The following is a 20,037-nucleotide window of genomic DNA, read 5'->3' as shown; positions in this document are numbered from 1 at the left end:
ATTGTTTCGTCTCCTTGCTGTTTTCAACAGGCCTGACCACAAGGTTTTTCTACAGCCTGCACGAGCTTTTATTCTGAAAATGAGCCGGGGCCTGTCACTGTTAGAGTGTGGGGCTGACAGTGGTACCTCTGAGAGCCTGACCGGGGCGGACCCGAGGAGGAGGATCTGAGACACTGAAGGGGCAGGTTCAGGGCAGGAGGAGCAGACTGAGACACTGAAGGGGCAGGTTCAGGGGCAAGAGGAGCAGACTGAGACACTGAAGGGGCAGGTTCAGGGGAAGGAGGAGGATCTGAGACATTGAAGGGGCAGGATCAGGGGCAGGAGGAGGATCTGAGACACTGAAGGGGCAGGATCAGGGGCAGGATCAGGGGCAGGAGGAGGATCTGAGACACTGAAGGGGCAGGATCAGGGGCAGGAGGAGGGCTCGTGAAAACTCTGCACAAAGTGCGGAAAGTTGTCAGTGAGTCGGGGGAGCGGAAGTGCGCTGATAGAGTGTGCAGGTGTCTCTTCTTCTATGGTTCTTCTGTGACCCCCTGCTTTCAGACTCTGAAGAGTTGCGGAGAAAAAGCTCGCGGAGTAACCAACATGTCAAGCCTCCGACCCCGACTGTGTGTGCTGGAGAAGGGACCCGGCGGATACGGCTTCCACCTGCACGGAGAGAAGGGCAAGACTGGCCAGTTCATCAGGCTCGTGGAGCCCGACACGCCCGCCGCCAGGGCCGGGCTCCTCGCGCATGACCGGCTGGTGTTCGTGAACGGGGAGCGCGTGGAGGGCGAGAGCCACCAGCAGGTGGTCGCCAGGATACGAGCCACCGTCGGGCCGCTGGAGCTCATCGTGGTGGACGGCGACACGGCCGAGCTGCTTCAGCAGCTCAACCTGCAGTGCCAGAAAGAGTTCGTCACGGAGGGGATTCCCCGGCCCTCCAGCGGCAGCAGCGACGACAGCGACTCGGACCGAGGAGACACAAGCAGCAACGGCACACCGAGGGAGTCCACCCCGGTCCCAAAAGAGAACGGGGACACTTCGTCGGAGACATCGGGGAGGCTGAGTGTGAGCTCCAGCACCAAGGTACACTCTGTCACTATACTGCCCTACACCCTTATATTTAATTATATTATGTTGTATGATGTTTTTATTGTATATCATTTTGTACTTGTGTTGTGTTATGATACTTTGAGTGTGAGGTCAAAAGGTCAGCCGTGCACCTCTTGCCCCTGTGAACAGCCTTATCGACAACAGCAGCATCTATACTGTCACTATTTGCACTCATGTCTCGAAAGTCAGTGGAATTTAATTTTTCTGGCTCTTTGAAAATACCTGCCCCAAAACGTTCAACCCAACTGTAAGGTGTGGCTGATGACTGGAAATCAATCTAATCAATCATTCAATCAGAATAATAAAAATAGAAAATCTGTATTTAATATCATGCTGCCAAATTATGAGCTATATCGTTGTAATTTTCTTTTAGTGGTGTTTTTCAGTAACATTGTATCATTGTATTTCTGCTTCTTTTTAAAAATACTATACCAAAATCATATATTATTGTAGCCCATTTTATGTCTAATTTTTATGTAATTATCTATATTCAAAGTTTAATTTGTCCCAGGCCAAGGTAGAATGTATGGTAATGTATGGTAGGGTGAAAGTCAGCTGCACAAAAAAGGTAAAACATATGTTATTTTGTTTATTTTTTTCAACATTAGAAAGGAATATTGCTTATTTTTCTTTTAAATGATATCACTCACATGCATTCTATGCCCAAATATCCACAACGGGTTTCTAAACTAACAATTTTTTTTTTTTTTTTTTTTAAATTTTCAGATGGAAATCTATTTTCATCATATATTTTGTGCTTTAGGTTTCTGGTAATTTTTGACATCAACACAAAAATCATTGGGAAAAAAAAACACTGTCAAAGCCACTATTTTGGTAACAGAAAAGCAAAATCTCTGACAGTTGACATTCTTTTTTTTGCCCAACTCCACTTCTAAATGTTTAATAATAATTCAAAACACATTGCTCATATGTCGGAATTAGACTAGATTAGTCGAAACCACCAGTGGCCACTGGCCATACCTTCTTATCTGATCTGAGGCCAGTGCTGCCTGTGAGCTTCAAAGGTTAAACTGGAATACATCCCCTGCTAAGTAGCTTCTTCCACTTACCACTGAAAAGCTAAAAGCTAAGACAGTAAAGTGCCACAGCAAAGTGAAATATTATTGACCTTTTTATCATTTAAATGTCACAGTCTCTCCACTTGTCGCTGTATGTCGTGAATTCCCAGTCAAGTTTGGCTTGTGGGATCAGATGCTTTGTCCGATTTGCATTCAACAGGACTTTTTATATTATCTAATAGGCTTATTTAGCTGTACTATACATATGTTCAATGTCTAGACTTTTTGTTGGATATTTTTTACATTTCTGATGAGGTTTTGTTACAAAAAGAGCTTGATTGGTAACAATACTAATGGTCTGATTCCCTGTCTGCCTGATGGTCCACATTAGGTCTTTGTTTGACCATAATCCTACTTTTGTTGGTGGTTATGAAACAATTTTCTAACTTTTATTGTTTGGTTATAAAAATAGCAGACTACTCAGGCTATGTAACTGGTTGAGCTGGAGCAAAGTCTGGGCCCTGATTTAAATGTTGTGAAACAATGTTGCAAAGTAGCCTCACTGAGGAGGTGGGTTAGGGTTAGTTATGTTGAACTGGAAGAGGGTTTTATTTATATACTTGGTTATTTAGACATGGCTGCTTCAATATGCAGGAGACAAGGATCACCTACAAAACACCATGAAGGTTGTTTACACAGTAAAATCCTAAATTCAATGTTATAACCAGAATGATTTAAAAGTTCAATGAACAGATTTTTTTTTTTTGTGTGTGTCATAAGCATTTTCTGCATTTCTTACACACATCAGGTCAAGACTAAAGCCCAAACTTTACCAGTTATTGAAATTAATGAAGGAACAAAGGAAACAACCAAGTTTGATTTCAGATTTACATTCATTTCATATTAAATGTTGAGTTGGGTGCATTAAGAAAAACATGCTCAACTCCAGTGTTTCTGCTATTCCACTGCCACTGCTACAAAGCCATGAAGGTGCAATTACGCGACCTTCTAGAGGGCTATTAATTTGGAATAATCTAGTCAGAAAGTAAATTCACGTGGCAATACCTTGCTTAGATGAGCAAGAGTGAAAGAAGGAGGAGAAAAAAATAGTGGCAAAAGTGGAGAAAAAGATTGATAGGTAAATCAATGTATTGCTTATTGGTATTCACTCACGCCAGAAGGATATTGGACTCACTAGCAGCCACACTGGGACAAGTACCAGCATGCATCTGGGCCAACTGCCAAATTTGGCATGACAACAAGAATTTGGAAAATGACTGAAAACATGGTATTAATGGTATTTGTATTTGTGTCTTAGTTTAAGTCCTTGAAAGTAAAAGATTTATTTTGAAATTGCCTCTCTACATGTTGGCACCAAATGGTGACCCACTAACCCCTGCTGTTTTGAAGGCTTCACTTTGGAATTTGGCCTTCAGCCAGCTTGATTTGAAATAATAAGTAATATTTGGTGGAGAATGTGGAGCTGGGGAAGAGTGAGGGCTTTATCTAACCTGCTCTGTACTCACTCCTGATTGTGTGGAACAGACTGTCAGTCACATAGTCTCACACAAACAAAAATATATGATGTGGTATTGAAAAATACTAGAACCTGCGACCACAAGGTCATTAGGAAAATGTTTACTTAGCGAACAGGGCCATCATCTTATGGTGAGAGATGATGCCAATTTTCTCATAGACTTCAATACAATGTGACTTCTTTTTACAACCTGACCCTAAGCTGACCTCGATGGTCATTTGATGGGATACAGGTTCACTTTACGTCCATGGAGTTTACATTTACAGCTGGTATGTGGTGGGCACTGCTATCTCAGTTTTGTTTTTGTTTTTTTTTTTTTCTGTTTTTAAAAGGGATTTCTGTGGCTCTTTCCAAATAAGTGGTTCATGCCCCGACCGCACTACTCTGCTGTGCAGTGAAAAGCCCACACTGGCTGCCTGGGATGCTGCAAACTTCCTGCTACTTTCCTCCTCATTGGGAGGCATGCCAGAGCCTGGCTAATGGTGCGATACTGGCCTCTGATACCAGCTCTCAGTAGGATACACTTGAATGGGTTGGCTAATGATGACATGAAACTAGCCTGTGGAGCATAATCTTGCTCACACAATTGTTTCTTTCATTTTTCTGCCTGTGGTGAGCCTTAGCGGTGCATTTCAGGGCTCAGTTGACTTTTTTTTTTCACAGTGGATCCGCCAAAACCTTTATGGCGATATCCTAAGCAGGGAGCTGGAGATTGCTTTCCTCATGGGTCACTTTTTTAGGGGGGATGAAAGCATGAGCATGTCATCGTATTATGGTAACATCCTGACCTCCAGCAACCGCACCGAGAACTGTCTGCTGGTCGCCATAGAGACTCTAAGAGCAGAAAGAGAGGAGGCTTTGTCCACAGTGTTTGCATGAAGAGAAAGACTTCTGAGCCAGGGAGGAAAGGAGAGAGGACTCTCACGCCTTGAGAAGGAAGCCACACTGACCCTGAATAACGACCCCCTCACTTAACACACACAGTCAATAGGATGAAGTGAGACTGTGTGTGTATGTGTGTGGGCTAAAGGTTCTAGCCACAGTATTAAACAGCTATTTGTACTGTGGATGTGAAAATGTCAAACAAATGATGAAGTAAGAGGATTGCAAGCCAATGATTTTGTAGGGGCAATCCCCCTCAAATAATTGTGCTGCTACTGATTAGTCTGGATACCAACAACCTTTAATGCAAATGTCGCTGACTGACTGAGTGATCAAGTTATACCATAAGCCAGCAGTGCTGTCAAAATATTTTAAAAGCAGCATTTCCAAATACGCAGTGCTACCAATTTGGCGCCTTCAGGAAGCACCTAGTGACAAATCTAACAGTCCTCTGCCAAAGCCTGAGCTGTTTTTTTTTTTTTTTTTTTTAGTGAAGAGGCACCAATATTGCCCAGCGAGGCGGGGGTGTTCACTGTAAAAATAAATCAGTGTTTGTCTTCAACCGAGGTGTCCGCTGATATTTTCTGGCCCCCTTGTTGTTATAAAATGAGGACTTTGGCATGAGCTTGAATGAGCTTGAAGTAACTGCTGGTTAACGTGCCATCTTAATGGACTTAGTTACAGTCACAGTTTCAAACTTGGCCTGTTGTTTGATAACGGAAACAGAAAGCATGTTAATGAGAACAGCAGTTTTTTTGTGAACTGAGCTGTTTTCAGACGTGCATATCTGAAAAGCTGACACCTTGCAGAATGCAAATACCTAATGACACCGGGGTGACCTGGTCAGTTTTTCAGAGAAAGTTTTTTCTGGTCAGAGATTAATGGTCAGCCCATTGGTTACTCATTTGAAGAACATATTTACTTATTTCAATATCCCCTATTGTCGCATAACAATACTTAACTTTATGTGCTGCTTTGCTGAAGAACATAAGACTTTGACCCTGCATTTGGAGTGAAGACCTTGAGGCAGCTCTCATCTTGACAGAGGATTGTTTCTTCTTTCATGTTTCATAATATCTCTTATCACTTAGCTTGTATAAGCCTCGAAAAGAACAATTAATCTATCATTTTATTGGTGCAGGAGTAGTGAATGTGCTGTAAATCAAGATCATGGTTGCTGTTGCTTAAGTTTATTCCATGAAAGGAATGTTTCCAGCTGAGGTACATCATCAACAGACTGATGTCCTTATTCAGCTGTGTACAGAAGTTACACCCAGTGAGCATATTTAGTCTTCTTGGTTACTGAACATTTCTTAATATATCGGTGAAGTAGGCCGATAATTAAGTTCAAGTTTAATTTAGCTAAAAATCTTTTTTTATTATCAATTATTATTATTAATCAGCATATGGTCTGTGTGGAATCTTCTTTACCAAACTTGACTTATCCTCTAAGTCCATCCATTATCTATACTCCATGGATAAGATGTGGGGTGAAACTGCTAACCACTGTAAGACCATGACACAAATATTTTTTCCATCCTGTTTATTTCAAGACTTGAACATATTAGGAACAGTGTAAAACTGTGTATTTCAACAGCAGTAGAAATTACAGCCACCAAAATAGCCATTGAAATAATGTAAGGAGGGCTATTAGAGGCCTGTTGTATTGCACTTCATTAATCATGTCTAAGTGAACCTAATTAACGAGCATGTAAGTTTAGATTCATTTCATGTCTTTATTAGACAAATTTGAATGCTAGAAATCAAAAGACAGGCCAAAATTTCAAATTTTCTTACTGGGATTACTTTTACTCGAAAGTGTTTCAGTGTTTTGTTGTGGGTTTTTTGTTTTTTTTTTTTTTTTAGTTACACAGAAATTTCTTTACAAAACTGTGTTGATAATTAGAATAGTGGATGCCCAATTCTGCTTGAGGATTCTGCCTCTAAAAAGGAGATTTCCTTCGCCGCTGTCAGCAGGTATTTGCTCTTAGTTGGAGCTGGTGCTGGTGTCTTTAATAAATTCTTTACAGAAAGTTGAGATTTGATGTTATTCTAACAAACACGTCTTTACTTTACTTGACTGGACACCCCCGTGAAGTGCATCATCCAGGTTTTGTTATTGAGATGCAATATTCATGACATCGCTTGGAGCAGCAACTTTTCATCAAATGGTTCTTTATGCAGGCTGATATCCAAAATTAACTTAATGAAAGGGCTGCTGGCGTCATGTGACTGCAATCCTTATGGCCTCACTGTTTTGTTAGTGACATAGTCTAAATAAACACACACCCGGATACAAGATAGGGTGTCAGTCGTCCGAGTTTCCTCAAAGTCTCTTCATCTCAGCATTAAAGAATGTGGAGACATCCATTGATTTTTTTTTTTTCAACTTTTCCATTTGGGGTGAATTAAAGACATGCTCCTAACAAGGAGACTTTGAGCTGCCAGTCCTGCGATCATTTCATTGTGTTCTGATTTCTGACCATGAAGTTATGTCAATTTAAAGTCTGCAGATCTGCCAAGATTTTATCAGGGTCTTTGCCACAACAAGGAGCTTAATTACATTTGATGAAAGTTGCGAGTTTGGTGTCTTTGAAGCCTCTTCCCTTACACACTGAATGAGCTGAATACTATATTACATATGGTGTGATGTCCTCAAGCTAACCCTGAAATTGCTTTTTACCTTCATCAGTCAGGTTGCAGCGTGACCAGACAGACAGACATTTAGAAACCTGGAGGATGGGGGGGGGGGGGGGGCAATATAAAGATGCATTAAAGTGAAATGGGGGCATTGGATATGGTTTTAGTGATTTTAAAAAATACTGAATAAACCCTCAATACAGCTACTTATTCAACTTATTCAGCCCAGGAAATTCTTTAAGAATCTTTTGGCCTTCCTCTTAGTTTACTCCAGGACATGGCTAGAAAACTTATATTAACATTCAGGATGCATCATGATGAGCTCACAAAACCAACTCAACTGACTTCTTTTAATCTGAAGACACATGGTTCAGTATTCTGCCACCTTCAAACCTCTGAGGTCTTTCTTAAGAAGGAAGCTTAGGCTGCTTGCCAAAGTCAAGCAAAGTCAGCGGAAGGTTTATCATTTGGTTTATAAAGATCACTGATATTACTTAATACAAGACTTCTTTCTGCACTGACCATGTTGTATTCAACTCTCTCTGAATCTCTGTTTGCTAACCTGCTAATGGAAAGCTAACAATTGCAGAGATGTGAGTTTTGCCAACAAGCAGCACTTTTTCCCTTGACTCTACAGCAGAATCGAGTTTTCTTGTCAAAGTCCTCCAAAAAAAGACGCTCAGCTCAGTAGCTGAAGCATAGCATTTAAGGTGTCACAAATGTGGACAGAGGCCATGTCTACAGTCACATGCGCACACACACACGCACACATAGAAATGCAAACAAGGTTTCATACAGAGCAGTACTCTCTGTTAGCAGTTTGCTGTTGGGTGGAACCTGTGAAGAAACCACTTCCTGGCCTTGAAGCAAGTTGCTATAGTGCTGACGCTGAACTGTTTGTTTTTGTCTCAGCCAGTTAATGATAACCATGAAGTTGCAGTTCTGTGGCATTGGTGTTTGATTAGGCAAAGCTACTAAACACATAGCTGGCTGTAAACATAAAGCTGATACAATCGTCATGTTAATCAGAGAAACTCAGGTTGGAACAGAGAGGATATAGCACACTGAAATACATCATGTCACAGCACACACAGAACTCAGACAGGCTGGTTTTACGCAAAGTATTCAGTTCATAGTCACCGTGGGTTTTTACAGGATGTTTGGGGTATAGTCTTTTCTCCCTCTGTGCCCAGAGGCAGTAATAAAGTTTTAACATCACACAAATGTTGAGCGCTTCAGTCTCAGTTCGGCTCTCCCTATATCTCAGCTTTTGTTTTATCAGGATTTGATGTTTAGCTAAAACAAGCTGTGAAATCATTAACCCTGAAAATTGCAAAAAAAAAAAAAACAGTTACTTCATGTGTCAGTAATACTTTCAAAATGAAGAACCACTGCATCTCTGCACAGCGATGTTCACAGTGAAACATGCAGCCATGGAGACGGAGTCACTATGATCTGCTTCATATTCAGACAAAACACTTCTTATGAACTGATGCATTTCAGCTCTGTCATCAGACCCGATATGTAGCAACTCTAGCACAGTATTTCCTGTCAGTAGCTGCGCGGGGGCTCCTTTTCCTTGCCTTTGTATCGAAGCCTGTAAGAGTTGGTCAGTAGTATGCTCTACATTTAGACATAAACAAAGCATTTCCACTCAGCTGGGGGAAGCACAGAGGGGATGCTGGTGAAAGGGGCAGGTGTATGCTGGTGTTGTAAAACATGCCGTTTATCAGCTCAGACAGCAGCTGCAGCAGTAACAGATGTCATGCACATTTCACGGAGGCAATCAGGGCCGTTTAAAAAAGGACGGTTTGTGTCAAATTGCTTTTCTCTTCCGATTATAACTCTGAACACAGTCACGCACATTAATTATTTATTTATTTATTTATTTTTTTGACTATGTAGAAATCAGATAAAAGATTCTCCTCATGATTTTGAAGTTTTCTTGGTGCTACAAGTATACAGATGTAAAGAAAACTTGTCTATTTGAGACTTGCATCAAAATATCTGTCAAAAGAATCCCAAGAATTTTTTTTTTTTCCCCCCGTACACTGTGCCATTAGCCACCAAGAGCATGTGCTGTAAGCAGAGGTAATTACTTTATACAATATGCCAATGATTTGACTCTTAGCAACCAATGGCCTTTGAACACAGGTAACAAAACTGTGCATACTCAGTGACTCACCAGAGTTACATCAGAATTCAGATCACCAGGGATCATTATTGTTGAACTAGTTGAGGAAACTTGGCTCTGGTGTTTATTGCTGCTTTAGCAAAAAAAACTATGGAAATGATATCAGTGCAGGCTTGTCATAGTAATTCCCTGCTGGACTTTACCCAGTGGTATAATTATCGTGCAGTGCTCTGCTGTCACTGCAACATTCCGTGTGTGCCTGTGCTGATACCATGGTTCTCCTCGGTGTACTGAAAATGAAAAAGCGCTTGTGTCATTTATAGTGAGGTGGCTGATCTACAGTAAAAGCTTTTTAAGCCAAGACAGAAACTTCTACATGTTTTTATTGCTAATATATCTATATTTTTCTCGTTAATGTGCAAAAGTGTCAGCGGTTACTCAGACCTGAGTTTCAGTGACAAGCACCGGTCTCTTCATACTTCATACTCTGTGAATGCGAAGGACAGAACACAGGAGTCTTAGGTGGAGGACGTAACTTCAGGTCTGTCAGTGAACATGATGACCGTCAATCGACTCTGTTTGTCCAATGTTGAGGCAGAAACTCGTAACAGTTTTGAATCCGATCAAAGGGAAACTCAGCCTGGCATCCTTGCTGAGCTACTCTCACTACCTCCATTATTCCTCCCCTGCTACCCTGCTGGTTGCTGTCACCACGCCCAGGCCTCTCTCAGACCCAGTTGATGAATACAACAGGCCTAGTCCTGCGAGAAAGAGGGAGATCAGACCAAAAGCTCATACTAGCAGAGACACACACCGATCTGAGTATATCCGTTTTGTGGTTTAACCTGTTCCCAGGGTCTCATTTCGATCATTTGTGATATTGACAAGAGGTGGTAATCAATTTGTGGTCACTTCCTGTGTCACAGGCTGATTCTCTGCTCCAATTTGCTGCACTAAATGGATTATTTGGTGTTTGTTCACCTCACATGACAGCTTTTAATACTCTTCAGTGGCCAAGAGCTGCTCACTCATCTGTTTCAATTGAGGAAGTGACTCTTTGTTCATCTCGAAATGTCTCATCCTGTTGACAAAAGGTGGTGAACCCACAAAGCTGCTGGTGTATGGTGTACACTGATTCATAGAAAAATAATAAAGCTTGTTTGTTAGTGTGTATAAGGAGGGAGCTAGACGTGGTGATTTATTCTTTCTTACCTCTCCACAGGGCTTGTGGGCTATGAAATGAAAGCCAGGGACTGGCCCTTTAATCCATGAGTTTATCCTTAAAGCTGCTCAGATGCTGTTGACCAGCCATAGCACAACTCACTGTCTTCTTGTTGAAGCTTCTAATACTAAAAGGAACCATGTGTTGCTTTTTTTCTTTCTTTTTTTTAGTCGCCGATAGACCACCACAGAATCACCCAACCTTAGTTTTTTTTTTTTTTTTTTTTGTGAAGTGAAGCTACAGATCCATACATGTTATATTTGTTTATAAATATTTATCTGGAGTTTGGTAATCTGCTGTCATTTGCAGTTTAATCAGGTATGGCTTTGTTTTGGTGTGCGCTTTGCTGCCACTTGATAATTAAAATACATGAAAATAAGAATAATAATGATAATAATAATATAATAAAAACTGAAAAAAATTGTCATGAAAGACTCACAACCCTCTATGGGCTCAGGTGAACTGCAGAGTCAGGTAATGGGTTCATCGCACACATAGTAAGCGGATCGACTGTGAAATCCCCTTATCAAGAAGCCAGTACACACCTCTGCCTGTGAGATGAGATTATTTTGTTGCAGAGCTTTCCTGAGTACTTTGAACATAACCTGTTATATATCATCTTTGTCGTCTTCATCAACATGTCAGTTTTGTCATAAATGTGTGATTCCATCCAAAGGTTCAACCTGGCAATCATCTCATCTCAAGCCCTCCCATGGTTTGACTTCAACAATGTTTCGACAATCATCAACCACCCTGATTTCATATTAACCTCCTCATCAATGTCCAAGGATACTGTCGTTGATCTTAAATCTCACTTTGCAGAAAATCATTGACAGATAACTACTGATAGCAGAGGATATTATATCAGGCCATAGCGGTGCAACAGCTGGGTGGAGGGCATATTTTATTGGAGCTTCAAATGTTACTGCTCCCTGCATGTGTCCGCAGTCTGCAGTTGCATGGACGTGAAAGTTCAGCCAAAAAACAGAAAACGTTAACGCCAACGAACCAAAAAACTATCAGTGAATTACTAATTCTTAAATAGTTTCATAGCAAACATTAGAGGCAGACTGATGTTTTCTTTTGTTTTGGATTTACTCAGATTGTTATCTGTCTGTCGGTTATTTGACTCCGTATGGTATAGGGGGAAACTGTCAATGTTTGCAATCACAAACCTAGCGTCTCTGGTGTCTAACCCCCTGTCATCATCACTCATTGGTTTGTGACTTGTTATTTTGAAGCCTCCAGTTTCTAATTGGCCTGTCACTATCTTGGAACTTTTGAAACCAGAAGAAATCATATTTGGAGGAGGAGTGGATGGGAGGGATAATGAAAGCTGGATCTGACCTGCTCTGTACTCTATCCGGATTGGTTGCCACAGTCTCGGTCACGCAGTCAATAGCCACAATCTAATGCACCACCTGCTTTATTTTCATCTACATGAGGCCAACATTTTAAAAAATTAACATCATGTTAATGATGAAATGAAAACAAATCAATGTTAATGAGAAAATAAATTTCTCTCTTAATTTCTCTCATGGTCATGAGATAGAATAACTTCACACACTGAAATTACCAGCCGCAACTCGTGTAACCAAAGTAACTCATCCTCATCATACATAGGCTCTGTTTGGACAGCCAGCCCAGGTAAATAAAGGCCTGTCTGGGTAGATAACAGCATTCCATCTCAATTTAGGTAACAATCCTTTATTACATCATCTTGTTTCACTGTTTCCAAACTGACTAATTTCGTCTGTATGACTGAGTGGGGGCCCAGTTAGTGTGTCTAGTCTGCATTTAAGGGACAGTTGTACTTTCTAGTATAGCTATTACTATAGTATTACTACTACATATTATTACATACTATTGAAGTTTTAAGGGCTTCAGTTAACTGTGAGTCAGTCAATTCCGAACTAGTTCTTATTTATGACTCAGTGACTCTAAAATGGAACTTTCTCTCTGATCATTTGGTCTAAAATAAATCAAATTGAATTTAGTCAGTTCCTCTCATCTGATATTTTACTTGTAGGTGTTGACAATTTTGACTTAGAATGAAAAGCGGCATAGTGGTTAGTGCTGTTGCCCCATTATAAGAACGTCACAGGTTGTGTCCCCGGCCTGGGGCCTTCTGTGCGTCCAAAGACATCATATTTAGGTTAATCAGTGACTCTAATTTGTCCGTAGGTCTTAGTATGAATGTAAGTAGTCTTTGTCTGTCTCCCTATGTTGGCCCTGTGATGGACTGGCGACCTGTCCAGGGTGTACCCCGCCCTTGCCCAGTGTTTGCTCTAGCATCCCCCATGACCTGGAAATGGACAAGTGGTAGAAGATGACTGAATGAACTTAATTATCTTCGCTGTGCTGTTTAAAGTTGTTAAAGTTGTAGAGTTGGCTTAGCCATCTGGAACATTTTTGCATTTGAGGTCCTGGAAAACGTCAACACGTTTATGCCCGTAGGAACAATCAGCAATCACTTCTGGAGGTCCTGTAATGAAGCTGCATGTCAGCGTAGCCATTCTCTACATGTACAAATGGTTACATGCTTTGGAGTCAATTTCATGTCATTTTCCAAAGGAGCTCCATGTACAGAAATAGGGAAGTTACATGGCGTATGTACCGTGTAATGATTGTAACGATGACGTGAACAGCCTGCAGAGAAGAAGGGTAAGATTAACTGCTCCACTTTGTAAATGAATGACCACGGTTGAGAGACACATCCCGTCCCTTTAATCTAAAATATCAGGTCACGTGGAAACAGTAAAACCCATTATCTGTGATTAAGCTGTGAATAAGATGGCCTGTTGTTCCACTTCTTCTAAATCTGTATTTTATTTTCTTAATATTTTACCCAGACAGATCATCACACTAAATATTTCCTGTTACCAAATCATCAGCTTGTAGCAAGTACTGTGACCTTGAATCTAAATGTTGGAGAAACTGCAATGCAATGTCTCATCAGAGGGAGACGATGGATTTGGAAGAAACCTTCATGATAAGAACAAAAGAAAAGATGGCTTCAGCCAAAACAGTGTTTGCTTGTGTGTGTGTGTGTGTGTGCGTGCAGGATGACAGCAGTGGACTGAGGCCACGTCTCTACCGCCTGAAGAAGGGAGCCAATGGCTACGGCTTCAACCTGCACAGTGAGAAGTCTAAACCAGGCCAGTTCATCCGAGCCGTGGATGACGACTCTCCAGCCCAGAAAGCTGGTCTCAGGCCGCAGGACAAGATCATCCAGGTACACACTCTCCCCTCCACTAAAACACACTTGTACTTGATGGTGTGTGTGTGTGTGTGTGTGTGTGCGCGTTTATTTAGTTTGTTTGTGTATCAGCTTTAATCCGAGTGGGAAAACAGAGAGGTGAAGTCATTCATGTGTTAGAGATGGGGAGTGTATGTAACTGCAATGTGTGTGTGTAACATGGCAGAGTCAAAGTTAATCCAGTTAGTGTGTCTGTGGTTTGAATGAAAGTCTTTTCAGAGGAGGGGGAGATGTAAATGAATGCGGTAACACCATACAGTACTCACACTGAGTCACTGCAGGATCAGAATGCAGAGAATGTGATGAATCCTGTGCAGAGGTCAGAGGTCACAGGGGAGGGGCACGGCGCCATGCTCTGTACCACCTGTTGACATTCCCGACTGCTGTGGGAGCTGGTGAGGCAGATTCCAACCTCCACTATTCCTCCCACAGGAATTCCTCAGTTACTTATCTCTTATCCCAGAGGCTTGATTAGTTCCCGCTCTGGGAGTGTGTCTGTGTGCGCCCTACCCTGTAATCACGTACCAATCCCCGTCCATCACAGAGACCATCACTCTTCCTGCTGTCTCCCAACTTCATCTCCTAAACAGCCATAACACCGCTGTTCACAGGTCAGCTGACCGGGTCATGTCATGATGAGACTGAGCAGAAGGAATATAAAGTTAATATGTATATTCCATCTAGTAAACTAACTTTTGCGTGTAAGGAGATCAGAGATAACACACACGATTTCGTCACATTTCTTCATAAAAAAAAAAAAACATTCACAATAAATTGATTGTGCTGAATTGCCGCCATCAGTTTTGTAGATATCTTAATGTGAGGTCTATTTTAGTAAGCAGGAGGTTTGCACACCTCACTCTCTGTAGTTTAGTTTGACTCTTTACCACGTTTGTTTATTTCTGTTTATTACTGCAGTATAATGATCTTATTTATTATTAACTGTTTGGAGCAACAGCTGATAGTCCCTTGCCACTATTCTGGCTGTAAAGACTAAATCTGTTTTATCCATCATTGTCATTATCATAATCATCAACATTAAAAATAATTAGATTATTCATCATCATCTTCTATCCATTTCCGGGTGATGGTAGGTTACTGGAGCCAACGTTACCCCAGAGAGACAAATAGCCACTCAGACCTACAGTCACCAATTTACCCAAACATGATGTCTTTGGGCGGTGGGAGAAAACCTGCGCAAGCTCCACACAGAACCGAACCATGACCTTCTTGTTGTGGGGCAGCAGCACTAACCATTATGTCGCCGTGCTGCCCTTAAATAGGATTATTCAGATTTAAGTATTTTAACATTGGGCGAATTTCGGATTTTTATTTTTATCTGCAAGAATAAAATGATTCTAATTATTGTTTGAATGTCTGAAAGTCAATCACTGTTCAAACAAGTATGAGCTAAAAGACATGTTCCTTTCTCCCCTCCTCCTCTCACCCCCCCAGGTTAACGGTGTGGCCGTCTTTGGAATGCAGCACTCAGAAGTGGTTGCTAAGATCAAGGCTGGAGGAGACGAGACCAAACTCCTGGTGGTTGATGCTGAGACTGATGAGTTCTTCCAGAGGTGCAATGTCCTGCCCACTGAGGAGCATCTCACTGGTATACACACACAGACACGCACACTTCTATGTTCTGTGTCATAATTATAATTATAATCTGATGTTGAACTGATGAGGCCTCTGTCCTCCATTGTAGGACCTCTTCCTGAGCCACCGTCACACAGAGTATCAGTGGAGGAGGAGGTGAGGAACACGCACACGCACACGCACACACGCAATGGAAAAGCCCTGCTGATCCTCTCTGGACTTTCCTGGTAGTGGATTAGGATTGTAGACTCTGTTGGACTATGTATGTGCAGCTCACCGGTGATCACTGGATGAAACGTTTTATATCGCTGTCACAACACTCCAAAGCTTTATGTGATCATACTAAGACTTTTATCTGAGCTTTTTTATCAGACCTGATGCTTGAAAAAGAATAAAAATTAAACCACAAATTGAAACAGATTCAAATGGAATCATGGAAAGATTTCAAATCAAATTCAGACAGATGACAATAAAATAAAAATATGCCATATTTTTATAATGATGTAAGGGAATCTGATGTTTTAGATGTTTGCGTACAGACTAAGCAGCGGCTCAAAGTTTTGTGTCATGTGACAAAAGTTGAATGTGCAGTAAGAGTGAGCTGAAATCTGACCTGACATACGATGATAGTGATTATCGACCAGGCAGAGTCCAGCTGTGTTTTAAAACTCCACAGATCAATAATCATGACTACATTCATATTAGTCCTTTGAATTCATAACTCCGTATTTTTATTGTTTGTTTGTTGTGAAAGTGCCTCATCTCACTTCCCTTTCAAACAAACTTCAGAAACTTTAAATGTGAAGCTGCTCATGTTGCTCAGGCTCTGAATCCTACACTTCTCATTATGCAACTCTTTTGATTTTGTTGAACTGCAGCCCATTTACTTCAGATGTTTGAGTTGAAGGGAAAGCTGTTGTTTTTGTTTGCTTGTTGAACATACAATCACCATAGTAACAGTCGCTTTAGTTTTCCCACTTGCCGCTTCAGAAACACACATTTAAACACTTCATTTCTTGAGTGTTCTTAGTTTCATAAATTTGAGCACAAATACCTCAACGTGTAACACACACACAGTCTGTAGTCTGCAAATCCTGAATAGAGCCTGATGACATCTTAGTGACATCATCAGGGTGTACCTGCATCACAATCTGAAAATAAGTGGAGTGGCCCTTTTTAATGAAGATGGTGAGCGACATTCCAGAGCAGTTTATCAAAAGTAAACAAGGAGCAGCGGTAACCCCCACCCACCCCACCATCACATACACACAGACTGAAGGTCAGAGGTCGTCATGAGTGTTTATGTCAAGCACTGTCTTATGTAATAGCTGCTGAATGAGTGATTGTTCCGGCTGCAGCAGAGCAGAATCTGAGTGTGTGTGTGAACCTCGTTAGTTTTCTCATTTGCATAATCCGCAACTCGCCTTGAGAGTTAAAGCCACTTCAATCCCATGATCCTCCAGGACACAGACAGAGAGACAGAGAGAGAGAAAACACACTGTATTGAGCCCTTGTTGCTATGGTGAAGGGTCAGCTGCAATGTCACCAGAGGGGCCAATCCAGAGAGAGAGAGAGAGAGAGAGTTACAGCTGAGTGAAAAAAAAGTGAACTCAAACTTGGTTTTAAATTTCATGCTGTTTGTTTGGTGTCACACGACTTGGCTGTTCTCGGCCACATGTCATTGGAAGGTTAAATATATTAAAGATCAACAAATTGTTTTTGAGCTTCAGGCTCTGAAATGATAGCCACTGAAGGCAGTTAGTGTGTGGGGAGGACAGAAAGGACCGGAGATAAAGGTCTACTGCCCCCTGCTGGTCTGTCACACAGTCACTGTCCTTAGTGTTTGATCGAGCTGTTAACTCAGCAGATGTCTTATTGTTGTGCAGAGAAACATCCAAATCCTGTGGACAGCAGTTGTGTGTTATGTTTGTACGATATAACAGCACCCCCCCCACACCTTTCACTAAGAAGGGTAACAAGATGTGTGTGTGTGTTTCCACAGGCACCGGTAGCCATGAAGCCCAAAGGATCTGTGAGTTCGTCGGCATCCAGCACCTCCTCCAACAACTCCTTGCCTGCAGCCTCAGGAAACCCCCCCGCAGAGGTTAGTCTGCATCCTCGCTTCACAGACAGAGGCTGAGACAAACTCCTCTGGCTTGTGGAACAGCAGAGATTAAAAGAATAAAGTTGAGCTGTTTGAAGCAAAAAGTCAAAATTAATATCACAATATGAGAAATAACAGAGGTTTTCAAAGGGAAGTTATGAATGTCAGTTAATCAGTTTACCTGAGTGGCATCCAACAAAAGTATGATGGAAATACTGGAACAGGGTTCTTGCACTATTTTAAGAGGGGAATTTTTATTTATTTATTTATTTATTTATTTTTTATTAACTTTAAGACAATTTTAGCCTGGCCCCGCTGGGGCTAGCGCTTTCCTCTTTTCATATGCGACTGGACGGCTTTGGACCCCTTTGAGGTCCCTAACGAAAAAGCCTTTTTATACAATTTGCACATTGCCTCTGTTAATTTCAGTCGGCGCCAACCACCTCCTAAATACATCCTCTTCCATCCATTTGTCTTTAAAGTTGCACTTCCCCCTCGCTGCATGTTGAACCACTCACTTCGATGCGTACGGGCTCTGTACTAAGTTAAACAAATACACACTATGTGTTACGGTTAACCACTGTGCTTTTCCATCGGCATTAAATGCACCTCCTGGACATTTGATACCTAGCAAATTTATGGTGCACTTAGGACAATTTAAGCCATTAATTACCCGGATTTATAATTTACCTGCGGGAAACCTGTGGAGGAGCCTTAAAATTGAAGGTGATTCACATGCATCGAGTCATTCAGCACGGCAGCATAGTGGTTAATGCTTTGGCCCCATAATAAGAAGGTTGCAGGTTCGGTTCCCGGGTCCTTTCTGTGTGAAGTTTGCATGTTCTCTATATGCCTGCTTGGGTTCCCTCCCACCGTCCAAAGACATGCATTTCTCCGTTAACTGAAATTGTCCGGAGGGGTGAGTGTGAGTGGTTGTTTGTCTTTGTGTGTTGGCTCTGTGATATACTGGCGACCTGTCCACGGTGTGCCCCACCTCTCGCCTCCAGCACCCCCGCAACCCAGATACGGAAAACTGACAGAGACGAACAACCACTCACACTCTGACCTACGGACAATTTAGAGTCACCTATTAACCCAAACATGATGTCTTTGGACAGTGGGGGGGAAACCCACACAGTATGGAGAATCACGTTGTTGAAGTGTTCCGCTGGTCCTGTGTCAGCTCACTCACAGTGGCCCTTCTGTGTTTCAGGCTGACAAGGCCCCGGAGCCTGAAGGCCTGGGTCTGGGTCTGGGTCTGTCGCTAGCCCAGGCCAGAGAAAGAGCCCATCAGAAACGAGCTGCCAAGAAAGCCCCACCCATGGACTGGAGCAAGAGGAACGAACTGTTCAGCAACTTGTAAACACTGCCACCGTCGTCATCGCCTTCATCATCCAGGCCTTCGCTGGAGAACCAGCGAGATAAAAAGTCCCTGGTTTTTACCCACAAAGACGCTCAGAACATTTAAAGTCCTGTGTTAAACAGTATTATTGGATGATTTTGTTGTTTTAATTTAGGGTTTGACCACTTTTTAATGGCACACAGGAATGAATGAATGTTAATATATGAGGAGGAATGTTTGAGAGAGAGAAGGACCATGTGAGAAATAACCGTAGAGAAAATAAATTATTTTCAGATTTTTGAGTCAAATAGTTAAAATCTACAGTTTAAATGAAGGCTGTTTAAATGACGTTGGGGTCTATAATCAGCAACTATAATGAAAGAGTATATTCTTCCTTTACCGCTACCGGCTGATCGTCTTTGCTGAGGCCTCACCGCCAAAATAACCACGACAGTCTGTTTCCACTCAAAGATGCCAGTGTGCTTAAGCCATACAACAGCTGAGGCCACTGTTTCGGGTTGGAAACATGAAACTGTCCAAATGACCGCCAGGGTTTTTGACATCGTCATGATTCAAAAAAATTATTTTTTCATGTTGCTCTTGTTTGATTTATACATACATGAATAAATGATTGAAGAAGAAATTTAGTTTTGAATGATATGCTGAATTTGAAGTCGATGGGGCTCTGGGGTCTCAAGCGATAAAAGATGCAGTTGGCTGACGTGGCGAAGCAATGGTGGCTCATGGGAATTGTCATCTCCACCACAAACAGAGCAGCTGATTCAAACCAACATCAACCATCTATGATGTCACCCTGGTACCTGGGCTGAGGGGCTGGATCTGACCTGCTCTGTGCGGCATCCGGTTTGTGTGATACAGTCTGTCAGTTACACTGCAGCCACACACCCCCATCCATCCCCTGCTTTATGGTCTGCTTTCCTCAAACTGAACATCAAGACTGGAAACCTGAAACTGAGAACATAAGCTCACTTCAATACACCTTCTCCAAATATGGTTCCTTCTGGTTTAAAAAGGAGACAGGATGGTTTTGGTCAAATGACTGACTGGAAACTTGCAGCTCAAAAACTGATGAGCAGCATCACGTGGATCGATGCTGCAAAAACAATAGTGAGCTTCTGTCAGACACAAACATCACTGAACAGAGAAGATATGACATCATCACTACATGTAGGTGGACCAGAGTTCT

General features: G+C 41.9%; 1 protein-coding gene across 2 annotated transcripts; it reads left to right on the top strand.

The window, feature by feature from the left end:
* The first annotated feature begins 440 nt into the window (after positions 1-440).
* Positions 441-19,515, top strand: nherf1a (NHERF family PDZ scaffold protein 1a). 2 transcript variants are annotated; one of them, XM_029528021.1, is made up of 7 exons: positions 441-1,068; positions 13,594-13,764; positions 15,244-15,397; positions 15,494-15,540; positions 15,964-15,969; positions 17,387-17,488; positions 18,702-19,515. In XM_029528021.1, the coding sequence occupies exons 1-7, from the start codon at positions 586-588 to the stop codon at positions 18,849-18,851; spliced, it is 1,113 nt and encodes a 370-aa protein (XP_029383881.1). In that variant the 5' UTR covers positions 441-585; the 3' UTR covers positions 18,852-19,515. The 2 variants fall into 2 exon arrangements, with proteins under 2 accessions (XP_029383881.1, XP_029383880.1); XM_029528020.1 differs by lacking the exon at positions 15,964-15,969 and having other exon boundaries at positions 443-1,068; positions 18,702-19,492.
* The last annotated feature ends 522 nt before the right edge of the window (positions 19,516-20,037 follow it).

This window comes from Echeneis naucrates, chromosome 19, assembly GCF_900963305.1.
Source record: "Echeneis naucrates chromosome 19, fEcheNa1.1, whole genome shotgun sequence".
NCBI lineage: Eukaryota > Metazoa > Chordata > Actinopteri > Carangiformes > Echeneidae > Echeneis > Echeneis naucrates.
This window is presented reverse-complemented; position numbering and strand designations above follow the sequence as displayed.